This window comes from Myotis brandtii, unplaced genomic scaffold (assembly GCF_000412655.1).
Source record: "Myotis brandtii unplaced genomic scaffold, ASM41265v1 scaffold612, whole genome shotgun sequence".
NCBI classification, from domain to species: Eukaryota; Metazoa; Chordata; class Mammalia; order Chiroptera; family Vespertilionidae; genus Myotis; species Myotis brandtii.
Genome location: NW_005370328.1, coordinates 2,452,763 through 2,469,152, shown reverse-complemented (window position 1 = coordinate 2,469,152; position 16,390 = coordinate 2,452,763). Strand labels below are relative to the sequence as shown.

At 39.0% G+C, this 16,390-nt stretch overlaps 1 protein-coding gene across 1 annotated transcript in view; it reads right to left on the bottom strand.

Moving 5' to 3' along the window:
• USH2A (Usher syndrome 2A (autosomal recessive, mild)) overlaps positions 1-16,390 on the bottom strand; it is a 408,238-nt gene that overhangs the window by 257,485 nt on the left and 134,363 nt on the right. The window contains 3 exon segments of the mRNA XM_005879907.2: positions 497-598; positions 2,982-3,108; positions 6,762-6,892. Coding sequence (XP_005879969.1) covers positions 497-598; positions 2,982-3,108; positions 6,762-6,892 — 360 coding nt within the window.

Genomic DNA, 16,390 nt, shown 5'->3' with positions numbered 1-16,390 from the left:
ATCTGTTGGCCTATCTGCTCCCTCCATCGTGGCAAAGGCCTCATGTTAGCCATTGACGGATATCCAGGACCTGAGTAGTGAGTGCCTTGCCCACCGTCCGGTCAGTTCTTTGCCCCATTCACTTAAACTGAAAATCAAGCCACCGCCATTTCTGTTTTCAGTGTTGTTTTGTGTTCAATTTAAAAATCTCCAAAAAATTGACACATAATGCTCAAATAAAACATCATCACTTTGACTGAAATTAGTATAATTCATTTAAGTCCAAGTTTAATGAACTCTGATACATCAAAGACTAATCACTAAGATTTTCAATGCAAGTAATACGTGGTTCCTTTGGGGGGTGGGGAAGAGACCTAGTAGAAATTTGTGGCTTATTGATATAGGAAACCAACATGACATATGAAATAATACATTACTCATATTTTTCAGTAATGCCATTTGATACTATTCTAAATATTGGCGACAACATATCAATCCCGTGCCCCCCCACACTCACCGGCGTCCTTCCTCAGGACGGCGTAGCCCCGCGGCAGGCCTCCCACAAACACGCCCGTGTTCTCTCCGATGATAGTGCTGCCATTCAGGAGCCCCGAGGAACCTGCGGAGGAGAAGAGAGAATCCCAACCTCAGCAGGAGGGTCTTTTTCTTTTTTTAAAATATCTTTTTTATTGATTTCGGAGAGAAAGGGAGAGGGAGAGAGAGATAGAAACATCAATGATCAGAGACAATCATTGATGGGCTGCCTCCTGCACGCCACCTACTGGGGACCGAGCCTGCAACCCAGGCATGTGCTCCCTTAACTGGAATCGAACACAGGATCTTTCAGTCCACAGGCTGACGCTCTATCCACTGAGCCAAACCAGGTAGGGCTGCAGGAGGATCTTTTTCTACTAATTTAACGAACGATTAACCCCTTCATGGGCTTTGGGGAGTTCGCTCTTTCTTGGTCCTCCTCTTACCTTAGTCCCCATCCTGGTTAAATTTCTTCACATGTTCCTCTTCATCACCCCAAATGTCTGGATGTTGAATGACCCAGACCTCCTCCCCTCTCTGATCTCTTTCTCCACTTACAATGATGCCTCCGGAGGAGGAATAGACAGTGGGCTGGGCTCCTGTGCGAACTACCAGGGCCAAAGACCAGAGAGGCCAGGGGCCCTGATTCTATTGCAAAAACATGCAAATCAATTTCCTTTTCCCAGCCCAAACCGTGGCAAGGAGCCCAGGTATGCCTGGTCCCTTAACTTTAAATACAACCCCCTCCGCTGTTTGGGAGCACCTCTGCCGACAACTCCCACGTGTCTCTCTAGCCTGCAAATCTCCCTGAACTGAGTCTTGTACGTCCAGCAACTTGCCAGGTATCTCCACGTGGATCCAGCCTCATAGAGATACAAGACTTAACACTGAACGCTGAACATCTCATTCTTCCAACCTGCTTTTCCTGACTTCTGGCCCATCTTAGTTATGGCGGCTACATTCTTCCAGAGGCCCCGGCCCCAAACCTAGCACTCAGGAGCAGCACCCTTTCTGTCAAGGACCAGATAACATATATTACAGGCCTTGCAGACCGTACAGCCCCACGCAGCCACAGCCAATATGTAACAAATGGATAGTCACGTTTCAATAAAACTTTATAAAAACAGACATGAGCTTACAGTGGCCCAAAGGTGGTAGTATGCCTTTTCAAATCCTTTTAATGTAACATTTACAATCTCTCCAGATTCCTCATTATATCCAGATATATATCCATTACATCTCATTGCTTCCCTTGTTCAAAAAAACGAACTTTGTTTTTTTTGGCCTGAATTATTTTATTCTAGCAGAAGCCTACTCACAGGTCTCCATGCTTCTATCCCTTGTTCCCACAAAAATGTATTCTCCTAAGAGCAGCCAGAGTGTTCCCTTTAAAGAAAGAAGTCACTCCACGTGGCTCCTCTCTCAGAGTTCCCTAGCAGCTTTCTTCTTTCCAAGTAAAAGTCCTCCAAGCCTCACTTCATACAGTCCTCATGGTCTCTCTGACCTCACAGCCTGCGCCAGCCCTCCGCCCCTTTTAGATCATATGCTGGCTTCTTGCTGGTTTGTAGACATGCCACATATGACATCTCCCAACTCTGGTCCCTGGCACCTACTGTTTCCTTGGCTGGAAACAGCCTTCTGCTGAAGACTTTCCTGACTGTCCCCTTTACCCCTTTAGGTCTCTGCTCAAATGTCACCTTAGCAGACAGGCCATTTCTAACAGTCTTTAATAAAATCAGAACATCCCCTCCCAACACACACCCACCCACCTTTCCCTCCTATCCTGCTTTATTATTCTCAGCATGTTTCTCACACTTGTTCAATATATATTTATTCTGTACTCTGTCCCTCTCCCACCTAAAGTGTAAATTTTGCTCGGTGTGTCCAGAATTCCTAGAGCAGTGGGTGGCATATAGTAAGTGCTACACTATATATCCTGAATGAATTAATAAAAGCCTGCAACATCATACAGGTACTGTGACTGTCCTATAATTGCAGGATGATGACAGAGAGGGTAAGATGGAAAGACACTCAACTTAGAATTGCAAAGACAGGATATGTAACCCCAACAACACAACCCACCAACCATATAAACTGGGAGAAATTATGTACCTTTTCTGAGGCTTGGTTTCCTTATCACTAAAATGCATATAATAACTGCTTTATTTTATTTGTCTCCTGAAGTCAAAAGTAACATGAAGTTCAGAACGTAAGTACAAGCCCTGGCAGATTGCAAGGAACTGTACAAGATACGAAATTGCCATTGATGACTTTGTCTGATTTTTCCTTTACTGAAACCCTACATAGATAAGAATAAGGTTGCCAGACTTATTTTCAGAGGCACCCAAAGGCCAACTCAAATGCAATTTAGATGAAATTGTGTGGAGGAAAAGGTGAAAGGAGAGATATAAAAATAAGTATGGCAACATCAGCATATAAACAGCCACTTATATACATCAACTTCTTACCTGTGTACTGCCCGTCCAGCGTGATCCAGCCAAAAGCCTGATGCCTCACAGCGACTATGTCATGCCATTTGCCATCACTGTATTGTTTATCATCATCATTAGTGGTGGTCACTTCCACTGAAGACCCCTGAAGGGAATGAAAGAGTGAGTGAATGAATGAATGAATGAATGAACACATGTTCAAACAAAAATACATATACAGAATGGGGAAAATTAGGTTTACTGTTGTGAGTATACAAAACACAATTTATTCTTATATTATCATTTATTAATTACTATATTATTTCCCATATGAACAATTGTAAACCTACCCTGAACAGAACTTCTCTTTGGAATAAGAATTTCTTACAAGTACATTTACATTTTGATGAGCTACATTCATCAGAAAGGTAATGAATTTTCTATTTTAAACTTTTCTATTTTAATTTTTGTCAGAAATATTTAAAAAGATAAGTTGAAACTAATAAAACACTATTCAATTGATATTGTTTTAATGACAGGGAAAGGTCTGGCAAGTTAGTTTTTCTTATGTACATTACACTACTAATAAGGAATGCGGTCACATTAAAATCAGCCAGCTACTAAAAAAAATTGACCATAGGTGTTGTGGTTAAACATAGTACGCAATGCTTGTACTCTAAAATCTAGCATTCATACTTATGCCTCAGGTAATAGTATCACAGTTCAAATGAGTTTCTAAGTGGGTACTAAGAAATGACAGATATCAAGAATTGAGATTTGCAAAAAGGATGTGGGGGTAAGAAAAGGAAAAAGAACCTTCTGTCTCAGCACTTTACAGCCAAGTGAACACCTTTTCAGTACATCACGACTGACACAATGGTACTCCTTTAGCGTGTATGAGCAAGTAAGACTAAATAAAAGATATCTGAACTTTGCCACCATCATCATTTAATACTACTAATAAGAAAAAGCAATCAGAAAATTATTCTAAACCTTCTAAATAAATAAATAAATAAATAAATAAATAAATATTTCTTTCTTCATGAAGTTTATTTCCTTAGCAACACTTAACTTCAATCCAATAACAATATTTAAAAACCAAAAATAAGGCTGGGTAAAATATTACAAATTATTCTCTTACTTGGAATGTTTCACAAAACTACTTATTTTGGTGTTGTGTTTTTCAAAGAGAGAAAACTGATCATTATCTGATGTAATATGGCTGAAGATTTATATCACAAAAAGTGCAATGTTAACCATACTATTTAAAACATTTATGTTTAAATTTCCCTAAAATAGCTTCAGCAATATAACATGTCCATTCTACACATTTAATTGGCTCCTGTCAGGCCTCATACAGAGCATGACAACACGTATGACATACAGAATTTCATATTACAAAAAAAAGTAGCGTTTAATTTCCCAGGAGTATAACTGGCTTGCTTCTCTCATGGACAATATCACAACCTCTATAGACAACTCGATTGGCAAGGAAAACGACCACTTGGTAAGTCCATTTTCTAGCCCTTGGATTTTCATAGGCTGACTTTTCTTATATCTCTTTCCTCTGCATGCTTTTTTATTTCCTTCAACCCTATTTCAACATTTTAATATTTTACAAACACACATTTCATTATCGTAGTTTAATAATTAAAACCAGAACTGGTGTCGTGCCCAATTAATGTGCCCTGGTACCATGCCCATTAGTTTTTCCATTAGTGAATTCAACAATACTAATGGGATTACTAGCATGGGATGCTAATTGGGCGTGACATAAGAAACTGGCTTACTTCTTAGCATACCCTTGCTAATGATGAAATTAATGAGCATTTTATTAAATGCTGTCTCATCAAAGTGTACTTAGTTAGCGTTAAAATTGTTACAAACGATGCTGCATTCTAAAAGATCAGGTGCCCGAGTTAGTGCTTCTTCATATTATGTTTGGCAACTATCTGAAGTATTAATAGGTCTCTACATTAGAAATCGCATTTATTGGAGATAAAGTCAAGGCAAGAACATACATACTCGGTATGTCAAATATGCTTTCTACTTAGCATATTATTCTTTGATCATCATTTTAAAGATGATTTCCCCCAATCAACGGTAAGAGAATAATGCTTGATCAATTCTGGTGTCATGTCATACAGTTTGTTCTTCCCATTTGGAAGATATCAGACATGTTAAATAGAAGCTATTCAGAATGTTGGAAACCTTTCACTGTCATAGCTTTCTAGTAAATGAAATCAGAATGCTTTGTGGATTTCCTGTTAATGTCACTGAACATAAAATATTTAAATGATAATCACTAGTCAAGTCATTGTTGGTCAATAAAATATCATCAGATCAAGTAAATTCAAACTGAAACCAATCCAGTAAAGAATGGAAAGATTATAGCTAATTGTTAGACTTTATAAAAAAATACTATTAAAAATTGGAGTCATTTGTCTCTGCCATGACTCTCAACAACGGTTCCAAGAGTTCAGTCCAGAATATGATAGCACATATGTAATTTTAAACATTATGAAGAATCTTTCTCCCTTCCCCTAAATATTTATTCATAGAATGCATTGGATAGCTAGATGGGAAACCAAATAAATTTTTACACCTGTAGCTTCCATGTTAGGATTACATTGTATGTTATGCATTTCATTCATTACTTATGTTCACTAAGAGATTTTTTATAAGAACAAAGTACACAATAACTTCGAGTTATTATGAAACTATATGCCAGACAGTAACTTTAAATTCCTAAAAAATGCTCTTTTTACAACTCAAAATTTAATGATTTTGAATAGATTCAGGAACTATAATTTAAAAATAACCATTAATAAAAGTCAAAGTATCTAACTGATAAAACAAATAATTAAATTGTTACATAATCTTTAAAGAGCTAGAAATCTTATTCTAGAAAATGGGTAACTGTCTTCGAGCCTGAGTAGTAGTTTACTAATGATTTTCAAGTCATTAAATTAGCCAATCTGTCAACAGACATTTCTTTATTGAGCATGTACTATGCTCCAAGGGTTGTGTGAAGCCTCAAGAATATATTTGAGGACAAAATAGACTTTGCCCTCAGTGGGTTAAGAAAGACACATTAAGGAAATAACTACTTATCTGATGACTACAATAGGATGTTCATCAGATAATCTCATCTCAGGTAGAGCCCCAGAGTAATTAAAAGAGAAATAGCTTGAATGTCAATGGGAGGGATAGCAAACAAACATAAGCTCCTTTAAACCCGGGGTAGCTCCCACTCTGTGCAAGGGGCTGTGCTGCTCTCCCTACCCAAAGAAGAACAAGCAATGAAAGAATATCCCCCAAATTTATTTAAAAGTTCACATCTTCATTATATAAGAAACATATGGTCATTAACTGCGTCGAGTACAACTATGTGTTCTGAAAGTTAGCTCTGCCATTTTAGCTTTGGGCAAGTTACATCACTTGTGTAAATTTCTTTTTCTTCATTACTAAAGTGGGGATAATAATAGTACTTACCTCTGTGTTTCTGGTGAGGATTTGATGTGAAAACATGAGCACTTACCTTAGTACCTGGCACCTAAGGAACTCAAAAATCTTAACTCTTGCCCAGCCGGTGTGGCTCAGTGGTTGAACATTGACCTATGAACCAGGAGGTCACTGTTCGATTCCCGGGCAGGGCACATTACTGAGGCTAGATCCCCAGTAGGGAGCATGCAGGAGGCAGCCAATCAATGATTCTCATCATTGATGTTTCTCTCTCTCTCCCCCTCTCCCTTCCTCTCTGAAATCAATAAAAATATATATTTAAAAATATCTCAACTCTCATGAGTAATCATTTACCTGAGGATCAAAGAGAAAATAAGGACGTCCGTGTTTCAACTGAAGTGCAAAGTACTCCTCCTGGTTGCCCGGGGACGCGGCAAAGACGAGCAAACCTTCAGGCTCCCTTGTTCGGAAGCTGGCCTTAATGCCTGTGGGACAAGGGCAGTCCGCAAGTCAGTGCCGGGTTTGTTGATTCTCCCTGATAAATGTACATTTGCTTTCATTATTATTTATGATGCAGTGAGTACAGTCAAGCAATTATACTAGTACAAGGGGATGTACGAGGAGGAGCCTAGCCGCGTGGTCTCAAATCTATCCCGTTATGAATGCCAACTTGGACTTGGAAGCCCAAGCCTGCACTCCCAGGAAATCCATATACATATAAGGAAGGTAAATTTATGCAAAACTCATCAACGAAACATGCATGGTGTCAACCCAAAATAGGATACTCAGAAATATCCATTTGACAGTGTTATCAGAGTCCTAAAAATGAATGGGTTTTGGACACGAGTGAAAGAAACAAGGGCCCTCGTTTAATACATTTACGTTCAAAGAACCGGTCCAGTAACAAGCTAAGAGCTAGGAAGACCTGCTGCGAAATGGTCCACAGAGTAGAGCTAATGTTCTGAAACACCATTCTGTAACCAGAAGGTCTGCAGCCTTCCGAATTTTAGGGTCTCCCCTGGCCTTCACATCACCTACCAGCTCTACCTTAGACACATCGTGCTCCTGTCTCACAGCAACTTCTCCAGCTCAGGACGCAGAGCAGTTTTCAGCAGTCACATAGACACCTTCCCACTGTCACCACCTGGTCCCACCTCCATTCTACCTGGTATCCCACCTGCCATACTACAGAGGTTTCCATTGTGTGAGGCATTTCGCTTATTGCATTGAAATTAGCAAAGAAGTTCAAGAGGCACAATCTTGATTCTGAATGAGTTTCCGGTTTAGTTGGAAAGATCAAACGCATACATATATATAGAGTAACTAGTGGCCCAGTGCACAAATTCATGCACAGGTGGAGTTCTTTGGCCTGGCTGGTGATTGGGCCGATTGGGGCTGTCTCGCCTAGTCCCTATCAGGGCCGGCCGGGGGCAGGAACTGTGGGAGATTGGTTGGCCAGGGGAGGTTGGCTGTGGCAGTGCAATGACCACCAGGGGGCAGCTTCTGTGTTGAACATCTGCCCCCTGGTGGTCAGTGCATCATCATAGCGACCGGTCGACTGGTTGTTCGGTCGACGGGTCGTAATGGTCACTTAGGCTTTTATAGATATACATTATATGGTCAGAGTCAAGTAAAAGCTCAAGAACATACATGGGAATCATGTACCAACCAGCTCAACAGCACCGCACTGAGTAACTCATGGATGCTGATTTGAGTAGTAACACCACCAACCAGAATTATGAAAGTCTGAAGGAGAGAGAGCTCCTTTCAGGCTGGGCTGGTAGGGAAGGGTTTCATTCTGAGTTCAGCAGACTGCAACCACCTCAACAACCACGCATGTCTAATCGATCTTTCCTCATGCTTCAGATCCTGCTAGGAAGATGAAATGAATAGGTATAGCTAAGATAAGAGTTACCTATCCTGATATAAACCACATTGTTCCACTCACACTATATAGACAATTGGGACTCTCAATGTACAAAAAGTGTCAGAGATAAAAGATGCTGTATTAGAGGAGTCTATCCAATTGGTCAAAGATGTATCAAGAACTGCTAAAAAACAACATGAATTAAATATGCTAATGTGATAGTCAAGGTATATTTGGTAAGGAAATTAACTGTGGTATGGAGAATGGCATCTCAATGCATAAGCTCCCAAAATTAAAATAACACTCTGCACATAAAAACAATGGATTCTATTACACAGATATTTCTTTGATCTCATAAAGAAAGCAAATCCTCTTGGTTTTATTATCAAATATCCTTTCTGTTCCATTCCCACCCAAACCAATTGCTTGGAGATGGAATTCTAGAGGTCTGAATGGAGCATTAAGGAATGTGAAAGGATACATATAGAAGCAACTCTGGCTATATGCTTATTTGAATTATGCAAATAAGTGCAAAGTTAGAAAAGGCATTTCTTTGTACTTGCTGGCCATTAGGCAGTGCTAAAAATGTCTCTATTCATAAACTATTTATGGCTAACCAACCTATAAATACATTAATAACAAAATCTTCATTGCCTATACTTGACAAAATAATATTGAAAATAATCTGAAAAGATTATTAATGGCCTGGAATTAATCCTATTTATTATTAGAATACCAAAGTTTTGTTCTTATCCCTTTCAACATATATTGTTTCTTAATTTTTTTCAAAATTAAATTGTTTTTTAGCTGTTTATCACTAAAGAATTTGGGAAACAGATTAACATTCTAAAAATTTCACTGGGAAGTACAAATTGGGTTAAAAAGTAAGAATGCGCCCTCGCCGGTTTGGCTCAGAGGATAGAGCGTCGGCCTGCGGACTAAAGGGTCCCAGGTTTGATTCCGGTCAAGGGCAAAGGGCACATGCCCAGGCTGCAGGCTCGATCCCCAGTCAGGAGCATGCAAATTGATTCTCTCTCATCATTGATGCTTCTATCTCTCTCCCTCTCCATTCCTCTCTGAAATCATTAAAAATATTTTTTTAAATAGTAAGAATGCTGGAGAAAAAAAAACAAGAATAAAGAGTTTTACTACATGAAAGTTTTGGGGAAACTGACATTAGTTATAATTTTTATAAAACAAAAAATACTCTTAGATCTTTTGAAGTAATTCTCCATTTCCAACTGTAACACTCAAACACAGTGGCTGAGTATCACTGTTATGAGGACTATGATGCATCTTGAAACTGTAGCTGGAAAGAGGGAGAAAGAGCCCTCAGAAAATGTTTTCCACAAGAAGAAACATTTCAGGTGAGTTGTAACCATAGAGAAATGGAATTCCCTGGGAGAGACCACCCATGCGGATTCTCCACTATCAAAAGCAACCAAGTCCAATGTTACAAAATGCAGCCCATGCCACCAAAGCAAAGCTCAGATGGTCCCTTCTGAACAGCTTTGATCTTAAAAGACAATAGAAAACTATAGGCTGAAATTACATGAAATATTAGGTTAAAATACATCTATTTACATAGATCTGTCAATATCTGTGTCTATCCATATTTACCAGTCCATCCTTTGATTTCTAGATTATACCCCAAACTGCTCTTGCACCCCAAAATGCTGATATAACCGCTAATACAAAATCAGAATTTCACATGAAAGACTGGTATGTTATGAGAATGATACTATTTTTAATATAAATGCTTCCACCAACATCTGAGTCATAAGTTGTCATCATTCCTTTTTATGTATATGTTATTGACTGTATTATATATATTCAATTTCAATCCCCTTAACAGCTAGAATATTTCACCTAGGACATAAATACATTCCACTTCGGGCTCATTTTAGAAAACTGTTGTGAGTTGGAATCAAGTCAGGATAGTTCTAAAATATGAACTGAATGCCAGTTAATGACAACTGAATTGTAATCTATACATAATAGTTCGTTGTTTTATAGAGCAAAAGATAGAATATTCAGTGTGTATTTTGGTTTCCTACAATAATGTTTTATCTTGATATCTTGTAAAATGGTTAGTATTTTAACAAGTAATTCTAGCAAATAAAGTTTAAGCTTAGGTTTAAAAAAATTTTATAAAGTGAATTTGTATCATGTTTACTTTTTGTTTCTATAAAATTGAAAAAATTAACTTTTGAATATATATGTATTAATCGTATCAGTTCTATATCATGTTTTATATCTAGGTGCATGAATGTTCATGTATTTACATATATTATTCATACACACACTTGCCCATTTACATGTGTACACATATGCATACATGCTTCATAGAATTAAATTTATATTGATTCAAACTGAATAAAAGGGAATTTCAAAACTTTAAATATACTAAGTATACTAAGTGCACTAAAATATGTTGTTTCATTTTGCAAAACAAGTATTTTGAAAATCAATCAAGTTCCACTCACTGTAGCATTAGCACAATTGCTGAGTGACTTTGACCTTGGAATGATTTCCTTGTCTTTTATGTCAAGTCTAATGGTTGGAAGTGTTCAGTGACCTCAAGCAGCATTAAAGACATCTGCTTTGGGGTTTCTACACCAAAGCCTCCCCAGTAACCATCTCCGTGGGTGCCAAGCAATCAGACTAATATGAACAAATATTTCAGACTCCTTTGGAGCAAACTAGGGTCCTGAACATGGAGTAAAATAAAACACAATTTTCCTTGTGGCACCTTCAAATAAAATCTCGTGAGCTCAAAATAAACTCAAAAGGTCTTATTTCCCATTCTGAAGTAGAAGATAATGTTGAAGACAATGCTATAAGCACTTTATGGTTCTTAAGTGGAAGAATCCTCACTGCAAGAGGGAATCCGAGACAAAGGAGCAGGCTAGACTTCCAGCTTTGTGACGAGTGAACAACAAATACAAAACAGAACAACATCCGGGGCTTCTGGCTTCCTGGAGATCGACACAATCACATGTCTAATTTTGAGTGTGCTGGACTAACCACATCACACCGCCCTCGTGTAAGCAGAGAATGGAAGGAATGAGGATGAGAGAGGAAGGTCCATGGCAGCGAGGTCATCCTCACCGTGACACCAGGGCCAGTCAGCCCGTCCCTCCACTACCCACTGTATCTTCTTGTCACAAGAAGGGCGAGGGGAAGTCAGTCGGCTGCCTACAATCACATGTCGTTGCTGGTCTTCTATGGATAGAGCAACCGCAGTTTGCTAAGGATCAAGTGGTTTTACTATGATGGCATTTTGTGGGGCTCTTCAGAGAATAAGAGTATTTTACAAAAAGGGCCCCATCTTCTCCTTCCACACCAAGGAATGGCTAAACTCTAAATGTGATCAGACTGCAATATTTATTATCTCCATAAGTTACTTTTTTGAAAATACTTGGATACCAATAAATGCATGTTGAATGAGTAAAAGAGTACAACCCTATAATCCCTTTAATAGCCTAGGTCACAGTATAATCACTCTTACTGCTACAAAGGGACTTCTTATATGTATCTAGTACATTTTAGGATCAACTTAATTCCTGTTTATTTTGTTCATTCTATTATGGGAATTGAGAATAATAATTTGCAGGGTAACAATGCATGTATTTGAATTTGGTTATTGATTCATTCCTAATACTTTATCATCATGACACTAAAATTCCAGGTCAATTCAATTCAGTAAAAATAAGTCAAACTTGTTTTACAAAACCAATCAGAGGAAGGTTTCCCTGTGTGCAGACAAACCTATTCATGAACAAAGTTTTTACTTTAATTTTATTTTTTTGTAATATATTTCATTGATTTTTTACAGAGAGGAAGGGAGAGGGATAGAGAGTTAGAAACATCGATCAGCTGCCTCCTGCACACCCCCTACTGGGGATGTGCCCGCAACCAAGGTACATGCCCTTGACCGGAATCAAACCTGGGACCCTTCAGTCCACAGGCCGATGCTCTATCCACTGAGCCAAACCGGTTAGGGCTGAACAAAGTTTTTAATGTTTTAATCAGTTCATATAGCTGCATCTCCTCTAAAGTAAACTGCTGTAAATCTATTGACCATGTTTGGACATAATATCAAGAAGGGAAAAGATCAGATTCTAAAATGAAACTGACAGCATCTACTATGGACTTGACAGAGAGCCTGGGATAGGACCCATCCCTCCAGCTCACCAGGAGGCAGGTGCCTGGCCCTCACCTTGATCTCCAACGTCAAGCACTGAGAGAGTTAAAACAATCTTTTAATTTTATTTCTTCCAAAGTTCTTATATTTTGTAAAGACATTTCTTTGGTGTACCTCCAAAGAAGAAGGAAGTTGGTGTTTGGCTCAATGATTAAAAAAATAATAAAAATGCTAGAGCCAGATGGCCCGGTTTCAAGTACTAGCTCTAAAACTTACGTGTGACCTTGGGCAAATTATTTAATCTTTCTGTCCCTATTTCCTCATGAATAAGTGGGGATAATGATAGTTTCTTCTTTCACAAGGTTCCTGGGAGAATGAAAAGGAATTAATGTGTATAAAGTACAGTGCTTAGAACCATTTGCCCCTACGTAGGTATTAGCTATTATTCTTATGAAAGTTCATTGATTTCACTTGCTTCTGGAGGCCCTTGATTTTTGTGTAAGAACAGAGGGCTATGTTACAGCTTTATTTTGCACATTATGAAACACAAAGCTTGTAACTAGCTACTCCGTGAATTCCTGTACAACTCCAAGAAGTGGGGCAGTCTGCAACATCAAAAGCCTCAACGTCCTCACCCACACAACCTTCCCACAGTCCAGCTTCTCTCAAGCACGTGGCGCTTTATTATACAGAACCATAGTTCTGGGTAAAATGCAGTGACTTCTTATTCAATTTAAGAAGCATTTGGAGCATCTCCTATAGACAGTGCATATCACTGGGGATATGAACACGAAAAAGATGTTGACAACGGACCCCTCAGTATAATTCAAAGAATTTTTATTGTAAGATAAAATAATATTATCTTAATAATACTGGTTCATCCCCAGCTGGCATGGCTCGATGGCTGAGCATCGACCTAGGAACCAGGAGGTCATGGTTCGATTCCCGGTTTGGGAACATGCCTGGGTTGCAGGCTCCATCCCCAGTATGGGGCATACAGGAAACAGCCAATCAATGATTCTCCCTCTCATCATTGATGTTCCTATCTCTCTCCCTCTCCCTTCCTCTCTAAAATCAATAAAAATGTACATTTAAATAATAATAATATTGGTTCATAATATTATTATATTATATAAAACAAATATTGCATTATGTTAATAGTATTATTTATATCATGTTGAAGTTGCTGAAAGATTTGGTTAAAATAAAAAGATGAATAAACTTACTTAGTAATGATAAATTTATAAATAAGTGAATAAACAGAAAAGTAGAGAATATATTTTATGCCCTAAATTTTCGAGCTAAGTGAAAAAAGGAAATCAACTTAATTTTTTCTGTTTGTTTCTCCTCCCTATTTTATAGCCATTAAGTTGATACCTGTTTTTATTTTACTTTATTTTTCTGCCACCCTATTATGCTCACCACTGGTAAAACAAACAGGACATTTTAGCTTTAATCTCCTTACTACATAACCCAAATAACTTCAGTCATGTTTGCATTAATGCTGCATTAATCATGTTGTTGCGTATTAATGAGTTTTCAGGCTATGCTAATTACTGTCATAGATTCTGCAGCAGCCCATTAAATATACAAATTACAGAATTAAAGAGCCAGAGCTCTTCATGATTAATCTCTAAATGGAGAAAAACTAATGATGTCTGTACAAAGTTTCTCTCTACTTTTGGCTGAGTGAGCCCAATGAACAATCAATTAGACTATTTGAGGAATAAGGACCTCACGTATCACATGACTTTATGTAGGTGCTTTATGGCAACAGTGGACACTGCTTTATAGTTCATAAAAATGCCACAATCTTACCTGTCTCCTGCCCTAAATACTGGTTATGATGTTGTCCAAGATTGAAAGTAATTTGGAATAAGGTAAGTTCATGCTGGATTCATTCCAGTGAGGATCTAAAGTGCCAAAAGGGCCACTTGAAAATCATATTCATCTAAAGGAATTATCACAGGAAGGGCCGCAAACAAAAAAATCGTCAAGAAAATGCATAATTTTCACCAAAGTAAAATCATAGTGCTTTTTTATCCTACATGAATTCTATGTGGTATCACAGAGTAGAACTATCCAGCACAGCAGATCAGATCTGGAATGAAAGGTGGAACTCGATGTTGACATGGGCGGGTAGATGGTGTATCAATATCAAGCTGCAGGCTCAAGGAGAAAGGGTGGTTCCTCGTTTCATGGGCAGAGCATAGCAAGTATGCTGAGGCCAGGGACACAACAGAGGGTCACAGGCTAAAGAATGAGGGGGAAAGCTAGTGTTAGAAGAAAGCAATTTAGACAGAGATAAGCACAACCATGTCCATGTATGAAGTGAAACTTGGACATCCATCAGCTAGCACAATTTTGTGTGGAGTAGGAATCTGGAGTCCAAAGAATAGTGGAAATGCAGACTTTAATCACGGAGGGCAGCCTGGTGAGAGCCAGACAGCAGTGCAGGTTCTAGGCTCCTGGGCAGGTTTCCAAGAACATCCAGGGAGCCGAGTACCAGCACCAAGAAAGTTATGGACGTGGGGCTTAGGGAGGTGCTCAGAGGCCCTTTGTCAAAAGTGTGTACAAAGTCAAGGCCCGATTCTTCAGCAGGAATGACTTCCTGAGAGGCTTGAATCATGAGTCTGAATCATCTAGCACTGGCCCAGGGAATGGGGTTGGATGAGCCCAAAGGTCAAGGTTAAGAGGCTAGTACCTTGGCAAGAGGCCTATAGTATTTGCCAGCCTATTGTTATGCAAGAACCTATGGAAACCGCTTTCTCTCAAGGTCAAATGCTAATGCCGTACTGTCATACTAATCTTGGATGGGAATGAGGGCAGACATTGAGCTTTGTTTGATAGAGGCAATGATGGATACTGACAGAGGGAAAGTAAAAGGGAAATAACTTCCACTCACAGGGTTCTCCCTTGTGACACACACTGAGCTGAGTAATCATATTTTATTTGTTCCTCACAGGTCATTTGTCCCCGTTACACAGATGAGAGAATGGAGGCCCAGAGAAATTACCCAGCACTAGAGAAGGCGCACTAACCAAAAAGGAAGTGCCATTAATTTTTTTTCTTCTTCTTGATAAACAGCTTAGTTTTGTTGAGCACAGGGACTCAACAACTGGTTGTTAAGAGAAGGAAATAGAATAATAAAATAGAATAGGTATGAAGTCCCATATAGCAGAGCTAAGCAAGTGAAGAGAAAGTGCATTTACTAACTAGTCAACTGATAAACTTGATCTCTGACACATGTTCTCATAAACCTACAGGCTACTGTCTCCTAAGCTTTTCCAAGAGCTGTTACAACTGTTATGTCTGTGGGAGGCATGCAACTTAAACCCTATAAATGGCCAGCCATGGATCTATTGAGATCTCTCCTTGCTTCTATTTGCAAAGATGCATTTCTCAGATGCTTTTTCTTTTTTCCCCAATAAGGGAAGTCTTTGAAAACTGCATTGAGTTACCACATTTCCCAAGCCATTTGTTATTAGATCAGCTGCCATAGAGCTGTGCACACAATGGAAATTCAATCCATGTGGCTGGCTTACAAACCCAAATGCAAACTGACTGGAGAAAGACCTAGATTCAAATCCAGCAACTTATATATCACATATACACACACACGGAATGACAGAAGCTACAGCTTGGTGGTCAAACTAAATAGAAGTTTAACACGTAAGAGAGATGTGTATTTCCCTGCTGTGAGGCCGTGACATGTACAGGATAGAAACTGGTCATAGATTCTTTTCTCACTGGGAAGTAGGACAGTGACCACACAGGCCTGTCCTCATCTCCTACACTCATGACCCCACAGCTCTAACCCGGGTTGGCTGAGTTCTTTATGGAAGACCCCCCTCAATAGTCCAGATTTCCTTCCCCACACAAAGGTGAGACACCCATCAGAGGTGTTCTGAGCATCTTTCAGACTGAATGGATGTACTGGGTGGTAATTTAAGTAGGAACCTTTGTCGC